This window comes from Piliocolobus tephrosceles, chromosome 6, assembly GCF_002776525.5.
Source record: "Piliocolobus tephrosceles isolate RC106 chromosome 6, ASM277652v3, whole genome shotgun sequence".
Classification (NCBI taxonomy): domain Eukaryota; kingdom Metazoa; phylum Chordata; class Mammalia; order Primates; family Cercopithecidae; genus Piliocolobus; species Piliocolobus tephrosceles.
This window is the reverse complement of record NC_045439.1, coordinates 115,655,397-115,670,874: the sequence shown is the minus strand read 5'-3', so window position 1 is coordinate 115,670,874 and position 15,478 is coordinate 115,655,397. Positions and strand designations below refer to the sequence as shown.

The 15,478-nt window shown below is 35.9% G+C and overlaps 1 protein-coding gene and 1 pseudogene across 3 annotated transcripts in view; one reads left to right on the top strand and one right to left on the bottom strand.

The window, feature by feature from the left end:
• SCFD1 (sec1 family domain containing 1) overlaps window positions 1-15,478 on the top strand; it is a 103,729-nt gene that overhangs the window by 47,899 nt on the left and 40,352 nt on the right. For all 3 annotated transcript variants that reach the window (XM_026455070.1, XM_026455072.1, XM_026455071.1), the window contains 3 exons: window positions 1,260-1,350; window positions 1,918-1,991; window positions 2,986-3,067. In XM_026455070.1, coding sequence (XP_026310855.1) covers window positions 1,260-1,350; window positions 1,918-1,991; window positions 2,986-3,067 — 247 coding nt within the window. The remainder of the gene's footprint in view (window positions 1-1,259; window positions 1,351-1,917; window positions 1,992-2,985; window positions 3,068-15,478) is intronic.
• LOC116418845 lies at window positions 10,761-11,312 on the bottom strand (annotated as a pseudogene).

The window sequence follows — 15,478 nt, the reverse complement described above, 5'->3', positions numbered from 1 at the left end:
GGGCTACAAGAGTGAAACTCCGTCTTAAAAAAAAAAAAAAGGAAAAGATAAATTCTTAGCATGGTGTTTGATGTACAGTAAAATCGCTCAATAAATGTGAGCAATTATTCTCTATTAACTCTGAGACCTAAAGATATCAGAGATTTTGAGTATTATCCGGTTAAACTCGCACATTTTACAGATAAAGCTAGGGCCCTGGGAGGGTGAGAGCTTGCCTATAAAGGAAGTGTTCATTATAATTGGATGGAACAAGGGTTTCTGACTCCCCAGTGCAATGCTGAGGCCTCAGTGCTATTTTGCCAACATAGACTCAGCTGGAACTGGAGTAAATACCTGTGGTTGTGAGGTGAAATTGAACTATGTTCCTCAGAATTCTTTCTGAATTCCTGTTTCTGCTAAGTCTCCGTTGGATAAAATGTGCTCATTATTAGTGAGGTATTTTCAGATGTCAGAGCTGAGGAAGAGGGGAAAGGTTCTTGTTCCATTGTTAATGAGACATGACCTCTTCTTTCTTAAAGGAGAAAAGGCTTCTGGCCTCCCCCTAGGCTGTAGATGAAAAATATTCATTATAAGAAACATTTCATGATCAACATGTATTCACCTCAAGATTAGTACAGTGTTTTCTACATGAGCTGCTCATGATTGCAGATCTCTTCTGCCTAAAGTCTGTGTAAGTTACTGGTAAACCACAGTGTCCTAGAAGAAGACATCAGGTATTAGGCCACCAAAACTGTGGCCCAAATGCTATTTTCACCAGTAGTGTTCTGGGATATTATGAGTTCTGAGTTACAAGAATTTTTTCACAGTTACTTGCAGGTGATATTTTTAAATGGTATCTTTGTAGTTGTATGGACCCTTTGACATTATGTATTAATTTGGGTAGGAATATTTAATGGATATTTGATATACCATGACTTGTCTTCCATTGATTTTCAGTCATGTAAATATTTTACCTTTTTTTCTAAAAACATATAGGTGAAGAGAATGTATGATATTGTTAATGAAAAATAGAAATGAAATTTAAATTTTAGATGTAAAGTATTATATGCATTTTAAAGAAATAGTATTTATTATATAGATATCAGAAAGATATGTAGTTGTATTTATGCTGCATGTTTTCTGCCTTTGTTAAATATAACATATTCAAATCCAAATAAGTATATTTAAAATAGTAAATCTTCATTGTTTATATTTTAGAATTCACACAAAAATCCGTCTTTTAATGTCATACTCATAGTTCTTGTGCAATACTGTTTTAGTCCATTCCCAGAAGTTGCAGAATCAGTTCAGCAAGAACTAGAATCTTACAGAGCACAGGAAGATGAGGTCAAACGACTTAAAAGCATTATGGTAAGATTCTGTTTGCTTTCTAAGAATTATAGGAAAGAGGAGGGTTATCTGTTAGATAAAGAGATTTGGGTTTTTTTCCTTATAAAAATTCAAGGCCATTTAATGCTTTTATAACAAAAATATTTTCAACTTGCGTAAGTGATCAAAAAGAAATCTAAATATTGAGAAGAAAATTAAATATTAATATAAATATGATTTGAAAAAATATATAATGTAGCTTCATTTTAGAGATATATGTTCCAGTGCTGCTCATTCTATCATACTTCGATGTAACTTCAGATTTCAGCTCTATTATTTATTGCTATGTGACCTGTGGCACGTCTCTGGGCCTGTCTCCTTATCCAAAAAATACCAGCTGATGACTTAGTCATCTAACCATTAGACTGGCCATTACTAGAACTTTTATGTAATTGTCATACATATATATGCTTGCACCTCAGAGGAGGAGAATTGCTATTCTAGGTGACTTTAAAATCTTACTGTATATCAGTAATCTTAGGAATGTGTTGATTTTTATGGTTGGGCCTGGATTTTTGAGTAGCTGTTGGGACCTTTTTTCTTTACAAGGGACTAGAAGGTGAAGATGAAGGAGCTATAAGTATGCTTTCTGACAATACCGCTAAGCTAACATCAGCTGTTAGGTAAGTGAGCAATATATCCTCTTTGAAGTCTTTCTGTTGATAGGATTTATTTATTTATTTTTATTTAACTAAAATATTGTTAATATTTTTACCTAGTAGGAAACTGTAGGCAATAGCAAATATAACTTTGAATTTAAAGAACTAAGTTATATTTAACTAAATGTTTAAGCTGATTTTAGTTCCCACTTAGATATAGGAAATCATTCATTCATTTCACCAGTTAGAACTGTGTAATAGGGGTAATTTTATAAGGAAAATACTATTAATGATAAAGTAGGGCAAGTGATTATTCATTTTATTATTGATAACTCTTTTCTTCACTAAAAGTTAAGTGGTGTTTTTCTGTACTTTGAATGCCATTAAGGAGGGAGGAGGCTGGGCATTGTGGCTCATGCCTGTAATCCCAGTACTTTGGGAGGCCAAGGCAGGCAGATCACAAGTCAAGAGATTAAGACCATCCTGGCCAACATGGTGAAACTCCATCTCTACTAAAAAAAATTTGAAAATTAGCCAGGAATGGTGTTGCATGCCTGTAGCCCCAGCTACTCAGGAGGCTAAGGCAGGAGAATCACTTGAACCCAGGAGGCGGAGGTTGCAGTGAGTCGAGATCGTGCCATTGCACTCCAGCCCAGGCAACAGATAGAGACTCTGTCTCAAAAAAAAGAAGGAGGGAGGAAATGTGTTTCAGAAATACAGATAAAACGTGTTTCCATTAATTTGATTTTGTTTAAACCTCCAAAATTTGGAATCAGAAAGTAAAATGGTAGAAATAATATTTGGGAGCCAGATTTTTTAAAATAAGAAGCATTTCATCTGTATTAATAAATACTGTAGGTATTCAAGCCTAGAGATTAAATTAGCTGATAGTTTAACTTGTCATCTTGTCACTGTTTCAATGTTCTGAGTTTCCACAGAGTAAACACCAGACATGGGATAAAGTCTGCATCATTTTAGAAAATTCATTGGTTAATATTTAATTTTTTGATACTTGCAGTTCTTTGCCAGAACTCCTTGAGAAAAAAAGACTTATTGATCTCCATACAAATGTTGCCACTGCTGTTTTAGAACATATAAAGGTAAATTTAACTTTTTCTCCCCACAATATGACTTGGGTTTACATAGGGTTTTATGCTTTGTAAGATGCTTTTATATTCATTATCTTATTGAGCCCCCACTGTAACATGAAGTGTAATTATGGGAGACAGCAGTATTATAGTTTTTTTTTTTTTTGTAAATAAAGAAACCTAGGAATCCAGAAAGATAAGTGATTTCCAAGGTCACATGTTTAGTAAACAGAAGTGGGAATCTATGATATTTTCATTATATTGCACTGCCTTAATATCACTGCTATACATACTGCTGTATTAATCGTAGACTTGTGTCTCGGCATCAGTAATACAGATTTGGAAATCTCTTACCAGAGTTCTATCTAAAATATCCGTTAATAACATCACTTTTACTTATGTGACTTTGTTCTGAACCTTTTAAATTTAGATGAATCTGTTAGCATCAAAGCTTCTTACTGTGTGTCATTGAACTGTGATTTTGAAACAAATATGTTGGGAGTTCTATATATTGTTTTAGTTCTTTTTCTCACTACTGTGTTCATGACTACCCCATTTTCAGCTTACTTAATCAGTCCTCCAGTATTCTGCTGTTACTTGTTCTCCACACTTGGAGCTGAATTTCCATGGCAAATTGACCATATGCTAAAACTTGGCTAATATTGACCCCTACTTTCCATTTTATATGATGCATTTGAAACTGCTTAAAAAGCTGAATATAATTGCTGGCTGTCAGAGATGTTGATAACACCTGGGATTTGTTGAGAAGGGACTTAAAGGCATTATTTAAATAATTTTAAAAGCCATAAAAGCATTAGAAAGGCATTAACATAGATAATGGGCATCCTGCAGCATGCAGTTTAAACCTGCATAATTTCTATTACGCCAACAACCTAATTTTTTTCTTTGTTTCACATCGTGGTACTTGATATTTTTCCGGTTCATACAGGAATAGTAGCATAACTGCAGTCTGTAGGTGATTCTGCTGATGTTTTCACTTCTCTATGTAGCGTCTCTGTGAAATGGCAAAAGGGTGTTCAGATCTGTTTACCTGAGGTCATTGTCTCTTGTGGAGGTGATACAGATACAAAAATAGATATATAGATATATCATCAGGTGAAATACAACAGAGAGCTGTATTGAGAATTTCCTTCAGATCGGAGACTAGAGCTTACAGTTTGAGAAAAATTTAGTTAATTTACTTATCCAATCATGTTTATTGAGTGGCTCTATGTATATTGTACTAGGCCCTGAAGATACTGTAGTAAATGAGACAAGTTCTCTGTTCTCTTGGAGCTTATATTGTAGTGACAGTAAATGGAGTAAGCAAATTAGAAAACAAGATAACTTCAGGCATTTCAGTGATATGAGAACAACAAAACCTGGGTAGGGTGATGTGAGGCAATGGGATGTGAGAATGGCTGAGAGGCCTACTCTGGAGTAAGTGGTGAGCGAAATCACCTTTGATGAGGTGATGTTTGAGTTGAGACAGGAATCACAGGAAGGAGCCAATTAGTGAAGATCTCAGGGCCAACCATGCCAGGCAGAGGGAATAAGAAGTGCAAAGGCCCTACAACAAACAAATTTGGTGTGTTTGAGAACGTAGAAGAAGACAAATGTGCTTTATTGAGGAGGGAAAGAGTGGTGGGTAGGATATGGGATCAAACAAAAAGTAGAAACATAAGTATGATAACTCATTAGAGGTTAATGACATGATCTGATTTATGTTTTAAAATAAAGAAGACTGGAGGATAAGGGACGATGAGTTCTGGAAATAAAAGTGGAACTGTAAGAAAACTATTACAGATGTCTAGGTGAAAAATGATTTATAAGACATAATTTAGTTGTAAAATTTTTTTATGGTGCTTATTTATAATTTTACACTAATGATTTTAGGTGAGTTTTTCAGATCAGTTTTTGCTACCAGAGGCCATCTGTCTGAGATAGTTTAATATGCTACCATGCCTGACCTAAACAATTCTACTTGAAGACTTCTTGGTCTTATAAAAGAAAGTGTTTCCTTTAGGGTTGCTAGTTCTCTGGCAGAGCATCTTACGCCAAGAAACTCATTTGTCATTCAAGATATTGAGTGGTTTTATGTAAAAGATACATCTTATTTATTTATTTATTTATTTTCGACAGGATCTCTCCCTGTCACCCAGGCTGGAATACGGTGGCACAATCATAGCTCACTGCAGCCTTAACCTTCTGGGCTCAAGGATCCTCCTGCCTTGCCTCCCTAGTAACTAAGACTATTGGTGCATTCCACCACACCCAGCCAGAAAAATAGATATTATTGAATCATTATCTTGCTAAAGATCCTTTTCTTCACAAGATCTGATTTAAACAAAGTGTGCTATTGAGGGCATTCGCTTTACAGAGGGAAAATAATGTCATCTGTAGAACACACTACTCCTAGTTGGGTCATTCTAAGAAGTCCAATTAAAAATCAGAAGTTTGCCGGGCACGGTGGCTCACGCCTGTGATCCCAGCACTTTGGGAGGCCGAGGCGGGCGGATCACAAGGTCAGGTGATCGAGACCATCCTGGCTAACCCCCATGGTGACATGGTAACTCTGTCACCAGGCTGGAGTGCAGTGGCGTGCTCTCAGCTCACTGCAACCTCCACCTCCCGAGATCAAGCGATTCTTCTGCCTCAGCCTCCTGAGTAGCTAGGACTACAGGCATGTGCCACCACGCCCAGCTAATTTTTGTATTTTTAGTTGAGACAGGGTTTCACCATACTGGGCAGGATGGTCTCCATCTCTTCACCCCGTGATCCACCCGCCTCGGCCCCCCAAAGTGCTGGGATTATGGGTGTGAGCCACTGCGCCCAGCTGTAAATATTTTTTATTAGCTAGAAGATTGTGTCATGAAGAGGTCTCAGCATTTCTCTTCGTATTTGACGGTATTAGTTTTACGTATTTCTTCTTTTGTTTAGAGTATAGCTGCTTCTTACATTTCCTTCAATCGTTTTCTAAAGAAGAAATTAATCTTTTTAGAAGTCCTGGCAGTTACCCTGCAATTGATGTTTGGGTGGAAAATTAGAGCACACCAGTTTGTCATAACTTTAAGAAACATTTTCACTTTATTGATATTCTGAGGATTTTAGTGATTTGGGTAATTTGGGTCTAATAAAGAGTAAATTGTTGAATACTCATTTGTTTTGAGTAATCTGTATTTTTAAACCCTTTCTTTAGTTGTTTTTTTTTTCATCCCTAATAGAAATGCAACTTTCCCACTTGCTGGTCGTTAAAGAATGGCTTCTGGGATTACTTACATAATTTGTAGACAGCCTATTTTAATTATTCTTAGCTCACCTATGTAGCTAACCCAAATAAAGTACGCTTTAGCTCCAGATACCTAAAGAAAAGTAACCTACTTGTAAGGCATAGTTGATGAGATGAGAGAGGAAATGGTATCATGTATCATGTGTTCTTCCCCCCAGTGTTCCCACCTTACAGGAAGAGCACCCACATCTCAATGTTCCAACCAACCGGATATAGCTGGTAAAGAAGAAGCTATCAGTAAACTTTGTGAGGCAAGGCTTAATTGTTACTGGATCCTCATTTTTGTTTTACTGGTTCTTATAGACAGTCTTATAGGGACTGAATTAGATCTAAAGACATCATCTGATTAGGTGATGATGTCTGTACTCTAAAGAAGGCTTAACCCTTGTTGGCAATGCTAGCTTTTCACTAGTGTTCCTTCTGAGGACTGATTTTTTATTTTTATTTTTTGGTTCAACTGCCTTATATTTTTATGGGGAAGATAAGCTTTCAAAATAAAGTAGAAACTCTCTTAACTGATCTCCACTTAGTCAACACACCAAATTAACTGTTGCCTTCTGTAAACCATAGTGGCCAGTAGCCACATTATTAACATGTTGACAACTCATAACAATTTCCTTATTATCCTGTGCCTTTTTTCTGCTCTCCCTATTAGTTTTTTTTTTTTTTTTTTTTTTTTTTTTTTTGCTTACTAATGAGTTATTTGTGTTGTAATGCATTTGTGTCAATTGTATGCATATGAAAAGAAGATTGTTTCTATAAAACTAAGTTGCATATCTTAGACTCAGTGAACATGATGGTTTAAATATTGTTTGAATTAGGTGTAGGTAAAAAACCTTCACCATCAAAGATTGGAAAACCTCAGAAAATACTATATTGTACTGAAATTGCTTGGCAATGTCTCTGAAATTTTTTATTCCACTCCAAAAGAAGCGAACCTGGAAATCATAGGTGATTTCCAATAGGTGTGCTTTATGCAAGAAAGAAAAAAAAATGTCAGTCAGTGAATCTCTATACTCAAAGAGGAAGTCTTGGACATAGATCAGTGATTGACAGACTGTATATTTTAGGTCTTAAAACATACAGTATAGATCCTGTTTTATTCTTCACATAAACTTTTTTTTTTTAACATTAACTGACTTTGATTCACTGATCACTATTGCTCCTGATCACATTAGAGGTCTTTTACTATACTAGAAGTCAGAACATTTCTCTGGCTGGATTTTGTGCTGATGTGTTTAAAATGATCTCTTGTCCAGTATACATATCAAGTGAAAGTTCTCATTACCTTGGTGTCTTTTCTTCAAGACAGAGAAAAAATATATTCTGTATCAGAAAGTTGACAGTGGATGAGCTATCACTTGTCTTTTATCTCTTCTCATCTCAAAATAAGATTAATTACCATGAGAATCTGAAGTATTTTGTTTTTTATTGCAAGTATGACAAAAGATAGCTCTCCAGTGAGTGGAATATCCTTCAACTCCTTACTGTGAATTTCTGGAACTACTTCTACATCTCAAAAAAAAAAAAAAAAAAAAGAAGAAGTATGAAATCAACTTTCTCTTGCTCTTCGCTCTCACTTCCCTAATACCTACTTTTGTGAGGATGAAGCACTGTCATTTAGCAAGACCCAGTTTAATAGATTAATGAAGATTAAATTCAGAGGAATAAAGACATCTCAAAACTCAATAATGAGAAAGCAAACAACCTGTATTAGCCAGGGTTCCCCAGAGAAACAGAACTAATCCTTGGCTGAAAATACGAACATAAGATGTGGGGTGTTTTTTTTTTCTTTTAAAAGGAGAATAAACTTTTTTTTTCACTGTTATGTTAGATATTTAACATAATAGGAATATTCCCGCATTCTACAGAGGAATTGAATCTCAAAAATACTGAATACTTGGCTTAAGACTATCTACTAAAGCCTGAATTTTAACTTGGGTTTTTAAGTCCCATGTTCTCTCTACCATGCTGTAGTTCCATAAAATATATCTACTAAAATTCAATGAGAATGGCTTGCTCTTTTGTAATCCCTCTGTAGTAACCATAGGATTAAGAATAATTTAAACTGCAAAAATAACAACCAAGCAAGGTGTGATGGCATGCACCTGTAATCCCGGCCACTCAGGCTGAGGTGGGAGGATCACTTGAGCCCAGGAGTTCAAGTCCAGTTGACCAATATAGCAAGACCCCCATCTCATAAAAGATAAAAATAACAAAAAATAGAGAGTAGTAGGGAACCTCTATAGTCTGTGATTTTTCTCTGTTGATTTCCTGTTTTTAATTTCACTGGTTCTGCTCTAATTTTTATTACTCATTTTCTTCTGCCTATTTTGGATTTAACTTGCTGTTCTTTTTCTAAGTATATATTTTAGAAGTTCAACATTTAGCTGGGCGCAGTGGCTTACGCCTGTAATCCCAGCACCTTGGGAGGCCAAAGCAGGCAGATCACTTCAGGCCAGGAGTTCGAGACTGGCCTGGCTGACATGGCAAAACCGCACATCTACTAAAAATACAAAACTTAGCCGAACATGGTGACACATGCCTGTAGTCACTCAGGAGGCTGAGGCATGAGAATTGCTTGAACCCAGGAGGCAGAGGTTGCAGTGAGCTGAGATGGTACCACTGTACTCCAGCCTGAATGACAGAGTGAGACTCTGTCTCAAAAAAAAAAAAAAAAAAAAAAAAATGCTCAACATACTGGTTGAATAAATTAAAACGAAATGATTTCTGAGAGCCATAGAAAACAAGACAACACTTTACAAATGTCACAGAAATATCATAAAGCAGTTTTCACTATTTCATCATAATAAGGTCACTTCTGTTTATATTTTTAAACTTGCCATCTATAAAGATCACTTTGTGTACATTTTAAATTTTTTGTTGTATAGATCATTTTAGTCTGAATTTAAATATTTTTAGCACAAGTCAATACATAGGATAAACTTACAGATTAAATACTGTGTTCATATTCTAAAATAGATTTAAGGCAGCTCCCTCAAATAGCACATAGAATGAAAACAATCCAATAAAAGCTCAAAAATAATTCAGTAAAAGCTCAATAGTTATAATGTTAATTCTCAAATTTTGCTTTGAATTTTCTCGCAGCCAAGATAAAAAAGAGAGAGATGATTAAGATTAAAAAAAAAAAAGCTTCTGTCAGAAAGATTTTCTGTTTTTTATTCTAAGCAAACCATTTCTTAGCATCACATTACAAAAGACATTGCTCATATTGGGCATTATCTAGAATAAATTAAGTGATGTGATGATGTAGTATTCAATATCAGTTACCCTTACAGATTTCATGTGACTGTTTCATATAGCAACTTTCATGAAAGCCAGGGATATAATATTAAATACAATTCCATGAGAGCAGTTCTATGAGTTACTGAGGTAGCAAAGTCTTAAGTTTGTTGCCCTCTAAGGGTTCCTCTGTATACGTCCTGTTGTTAAACTAAGAATAGAATTTTTAGTATCTGGAGTGGAAAGATTGCATATTCTTTGAATAATCTGTAGTATCATTTTTTCATTTTGACTTTTGATACGAGTGAGATAACAAGTTGAGGTTATACATTCTGATTTGGGCCTGGAATGCTAGAAATTCGATGCTCTTGGTTGAGAGAAAAAATGCATATATTTGGAAATGAGATAACCAATTAGTAAGATTGATAATCTGTTGTGGAAATTGAAGATATAACCAGGTTTCTCACCTTGATAGTATACTGTCCTATCTGTGCACAGAAGAGAGGTAGAAGTAAAAAGAGGAATTTTATTCAAGATTCCTAAGTCACTATGGCACATGAGCTAAGTTCATTGTAGCTTGGGAACCCAACAAGTAAACATTTTCAGCCACTTGTATCATAGAACACCTTTAAATAAATTTTATGGACCATCTTGGTTTTTTGTAACGTAATTTTTCACATTGACAAACCCATGCATATAGTGGCGAGCCCACCAGTATGAATTGCAGCAAAATGCACACCTGAATAACTGAAAATAAATTAAAAATGTCTATTTTGTTATATTATACAAAGCAACAGATGATTATAATACAGCATTACTGGTGCTACCTACCTGGATATCCAAATACAGACCTGAAAGATGGCAGAAATTAAACATGTGAAGAAGTAAGAAAAAAACAGGAATGGCTAGAATATAAACAGTCTTCAACTTAGGTGTAGGTTATATCCTGAAAGTCTGGTTCTAGGTTCATTGTAGCTTGGGATATACTTTTTTTAATGACCAAAATGTGTTTATTTAATATACATCTCAAGGGCTCAATTGAGGCTCAATTTAAAAGACAAAAACAAAAATAATACCACAGCTCATGATACAGAGTCTATACAGAAATCACAAAAAAAGACCATCTAAGGAAAAGTTAAAAAGACAACACAAGGACAGGCTGAGCAGCCTGGGTCAGGGCTCCTGACTGGTGACCTGCTTTGAGTAGGTTTCTTGCAGATACTTCTTAAAAGCTGTGGGGTTTTTCCAGAGTTTGGCAGCATGTGTGTTTAAGGGGCTATCAATGTTGGGTTCTCCTAGTAGGCTGGAGATGGAGAGTGTTCTGGATGGAGAGCAGAATGGTCCTGATGTCATACAGGGCAGACCACTTGTCTTTCAGGATGTCCAGGCATATGCATATGTTACCCTGGGTGTCCACACTGGGGTAGTAGCAGGGTGTGAGGAACTTCACCGTGGAAACATTGTAAGGGTAGCCACTGGGGAACTCTAGCGAGTGCCTATACCTCAGGTCTTCATATACTGTGCCAGCTGCTCCATGGATGGCTACCCATGTGAAAAGGTGGTCTGATTCAGGGAAGGCAGAAATGCCTTTGTCGCCACACATCATGAGTCATGAGTTCCTGCTGTTTTGCCCATGGGACCCTGCGCGGCACCCCAGCTTGGCTCAGCTCCTTTATAGGAGGCTGCGATGCTAGTGGCGGCTGGGTCGCGATTTGGGGCGGCCATCCAGGCGATGCTGGCAGAGAGACAGGAATTCGGAGAGCTCACGACTGCAACTGTGGGGGTACACTTTCCTATAGATATTACGTGGTAGGTAGGTTTCTGTCTCACAAACCCTGTCTAATTCATATTCTGGAATATTCCTAATGTAGCATTGCAATAGAGAAAGGTTTATCATTCCCTCTACCTCCTGAGAAGTAGGGAGAAAGGAGGTATAACTCTTTGCTGAATGGTAATTGGGGATAGAATTGGGGTCTGAAGAAGAGGGAAGGCCAAGAAGGATCACTCTAGACTTGGTCATCAACCCAGTCATTAGACTGAGGTAAGAAATGAGAATTATCCACGTATGTTTATTGTGGCACTATTCACAATAGCAAAGACTTGGAATCAGCCCAGATGTCCATCAGTGACAGATTGGATTAAGAAAATGTGGCACATATACACCATGGAATACTACGCAGCCATAAAAAAGGATGAGTTTGTGTCCTTTGTAGGGACATGGATGCAGCTAGAAACCGTCATTCTCAGCAAACTATTGCAAGAAGAGAAAACCAAACACCGCATGTTCTCACTCATAGGTGGGAACTGAACAATGAGATCACTTGGACATGGGAAGGGGAGCATCACACACCGGGTCCTATTATGGGGAGGGGGGAGCGATAGCATTGGGAGTTATACCTGATGTAAATGACGAGTTGATGGATGCTGATGAGTTGATGGGTGCAGCATACCAACACGGCACAAGTATACATATGTAACAAACCTGCACATTGTGCACATGTACCCTAGAACTTAAAGTATAATTTAAAAAAAAAAATTATGTCATCTGCAAAGACAAAAAAGAAATGGGAATTATTGCTAGCGGTGAATAGAGTTCCAGAACAGTAGTGTCTATAGCTAGACTGGGGACAGAAATAGTGAACAGAAGGAAAAATCCCTGCAATTAATTATATGAAGGAAAAGGGAATTTGTTTTATGTCCTTTCTTGGTCATCTAGCAAATGTCCCAGGTTATGGATTTTCAAAAAGCAAACCATGTGTACTACCTGTACTTCTCAGATAAGTGTTTTTTAGAGACAAGTCTCACTATGTTGCCCAGGCTTCTGTTGAATTCCTGTACTCAAGTGATCCTCCTGCCTCAGCTTCCTGAACAGCTGGTATTACAGGTGCATGGCACGGTGTCCAGCTTTAGCGTCAGATAAGTTTTAAGATTATGCCTTTTTGGTGAGAGAAGGGACAAACTAGTTTTAGAAAGTGCTCCCTTCCTTTGTTCTTTCCAAACCCTGTGGGCTGTGACCAGTCAAATGTCTAACACAATCTGTATATGTGCATATGTGTGCACAGCATGTTAATGTTCATTTGATGTAATATAAATTGAGGCAATGTGCTGAAAAATGAATGTAAAATCAGTCTGATTGTTTACCTAATGACCAAAATTTGGAGAAAAGCACTAGAATTTTTTTTAATGAGATTCCTCCCATAGAATGTCCTTGTAAAAGGATTTTTGAGAAATGCATGGCTCTCAGAGTTTATATTCACTTATATATAATATGTATTCCGTGCTTTTGATTGTCTAGAATGTTCCCCTTTTACTCACTTATTCTTAATATTTATTGAAGCTACCAAAGAATCTCAGTTTATCTTGACCTTGTTATTTTGTTTTATATTTTTAATTTGTTCATTTTTTATGTCACTCTTATTACCCAAACTGTATTCTTTTGAATAGTTACAGAAATTAGATTATGCTAGGGCATTTAGCATATTTAGATTATTTATTTATCTATTTATTTATTTAGAGACAGGGTCTTACTATGTTTCCCAGGCTAGTCTCAAACTCCCAAGGCTCAAGCGATCCTTTCACCTCAGCGTCCCACGTACCTGGGACTACGGGCATGTGCCATCGCTCCTTAGGATGCTGAGTTTTATATATTCAGTCACGAAAGACTAGATTATTTACGTTTTCCACTTCCAGAAGTTCATTCATCTACTTTCATGACTTTTAAAAATATGATTGCTTGGTCTGTATAAGTCCTGTTCTTGGTTTTGAAATTCAACAAATGCAAGTGCTTGTTATAAGCCAGGTGCTGTGTTAGACTCCTAGGGTTAAATAGTTAATTAGACATGCTCTAAGGAGTTTACAGTTTTAGACACATAAACAAAGGACAGTAATATACTGTGATCTTTGTTATTATGATGAGGTGTATAAAGTGCTATTGATACACAGATAAAGGAGTAATGAGTTATTTTGGCCAAGGAGGACACTGGGAGAGGTTCAGAAAGGGGAGAGAGCAGCGATTGAAGGAAGAGTTGCAGAAAAGCTACAGAGAAGGTAGATCTTGAATGAATAGAATTCACTGAGTAGATGGTAGAAGAGGAATATACTCTGCAAAAGCTAAGAGAATAACTTGAGCCTAAGACTAGAGAATTAAAAGCGAACACAGTATTTAATGAAAAGTTAAAAGTTTAATGAAATAACTATTTGATATGACTAGAGGAAACTGAATTTAGTGAGTAGTGATAAAATAGAAAAGATTAGCAGGATCAGAGGGCCTGAAAGTTGGTTTAACACCTTATTTTAGCACCTTTCCCCTTCCATTCCTGACTTCACTCTGCAGATAACAGCTTTTCCCAAGCTAATATTCACATTAATAGTTTCTAGTATCATCATTGTCGTTCCCCAAAGTTTTCTTTTTCTTCTTTCACTACTTTGTATCCCATATCCTTTCTCTCATGTAAATTATTAAATACTCATCTTGTCCTTTCTATTCCCACAGCCACTACTGTGGTCTTCCTAGAATCTCTTATATTTCTTTTGTTCGTTTTTAATATTATTGATGGGACTTTCTCATTTCTAGGACTTTACTTTGTCTCTGTTTTAGTATTCAAAATAACTTTATAGAGTAGCTAAAATAGTTCCTATATCAGAGAGCCTGAAGAATATGAAGGTCTGGAGATTTCATAGATAAGAGCTCACTGATAGGGAATCCTCTACATGCTGATGGTAGAATATATTGTTCAGTGAAAGGAGAGGGCAGAAAAGTACAGTATCATACTTCTTGTGTCAGGAAGGAGACGGATATTAGAATACAGACCCTTTGCTTATATTTGCACAAAGAAACTCTAAAAACCTAGAAGAAATAATATTTAAAAAAATAACTATAGAAGCAGGTAGAAATGGGGTGGAAGAGGACAGGGATGAAAAATAAGACTTCTCAGTGTATGTCTTTTTATGTTGTATTCATTTTTGAACTGTCTGGATATTTAATCTATAAAACTTTGGCCTTGCATGCCACTCCAAGGGAGTGGGAGTGAGAGGACTCTGATTTCTTCTTGCTCCATATATGAAATTCACTCCTTAGTCTACTATTGAGATGTTTCTACCTTGTTGTGCCTTGGCATGATCTGTTTAACTGAAATGAACTATATCTGTGTCCCTAAGTCACTTTCAGACTTCAACTCAGAATGTATCACTTCCTCCTCAATTGGCTATTTATTTCATTCTGCCTTTTAGCATAATGTATTTATGTTGTATATTTGTATATTGGTTCTATGTTGGTATTCCTATAAATCCTAATTTATTTCATGAATGGTTTCTACTCCCACTTTGATTGTTTACACCTTTAATTATAAAAATTGATTTTTATAATTTCATGAATGGTTTCTACTCCCACTTGATTATTAACACCCTCAATAATATCTGAATTATCTGAAGCATAACTTAAGAGATATTTGATTATTTTTATTTGCTTTTGAGGATCTTAATATGTTAACTTTATTTGGATAATTTTAATCAACAAAATTTTCAATTAGGAAAGGTCTCACACAGCAAAATTTTACTACGTTTCCATTATCTTAAACTTCAAGATATTAAACAGGAAAACTAATAAGGAAAGTTTTAGTTTTTATAAAAAAAAAAAAAAAAAAAGGACAATAATTTAGTTAAGGTAACTTTCCATCCAGTTAATGTGAATGTATGTGGATTTGCACACTAAAGTAGTAAACATAACTTGACCACCTGACATGAATTTTGCATGGAGTACAATATGATTTGTATGCCAGTAACCAATACAATAAGTAAGAATTGTGTTTTTATCTTTGCTAATATGTGTATGGTATGCAGAATTACTGCTGAATTTATCCATCAAATATGGTAAACAAAATAATCTATTTTTT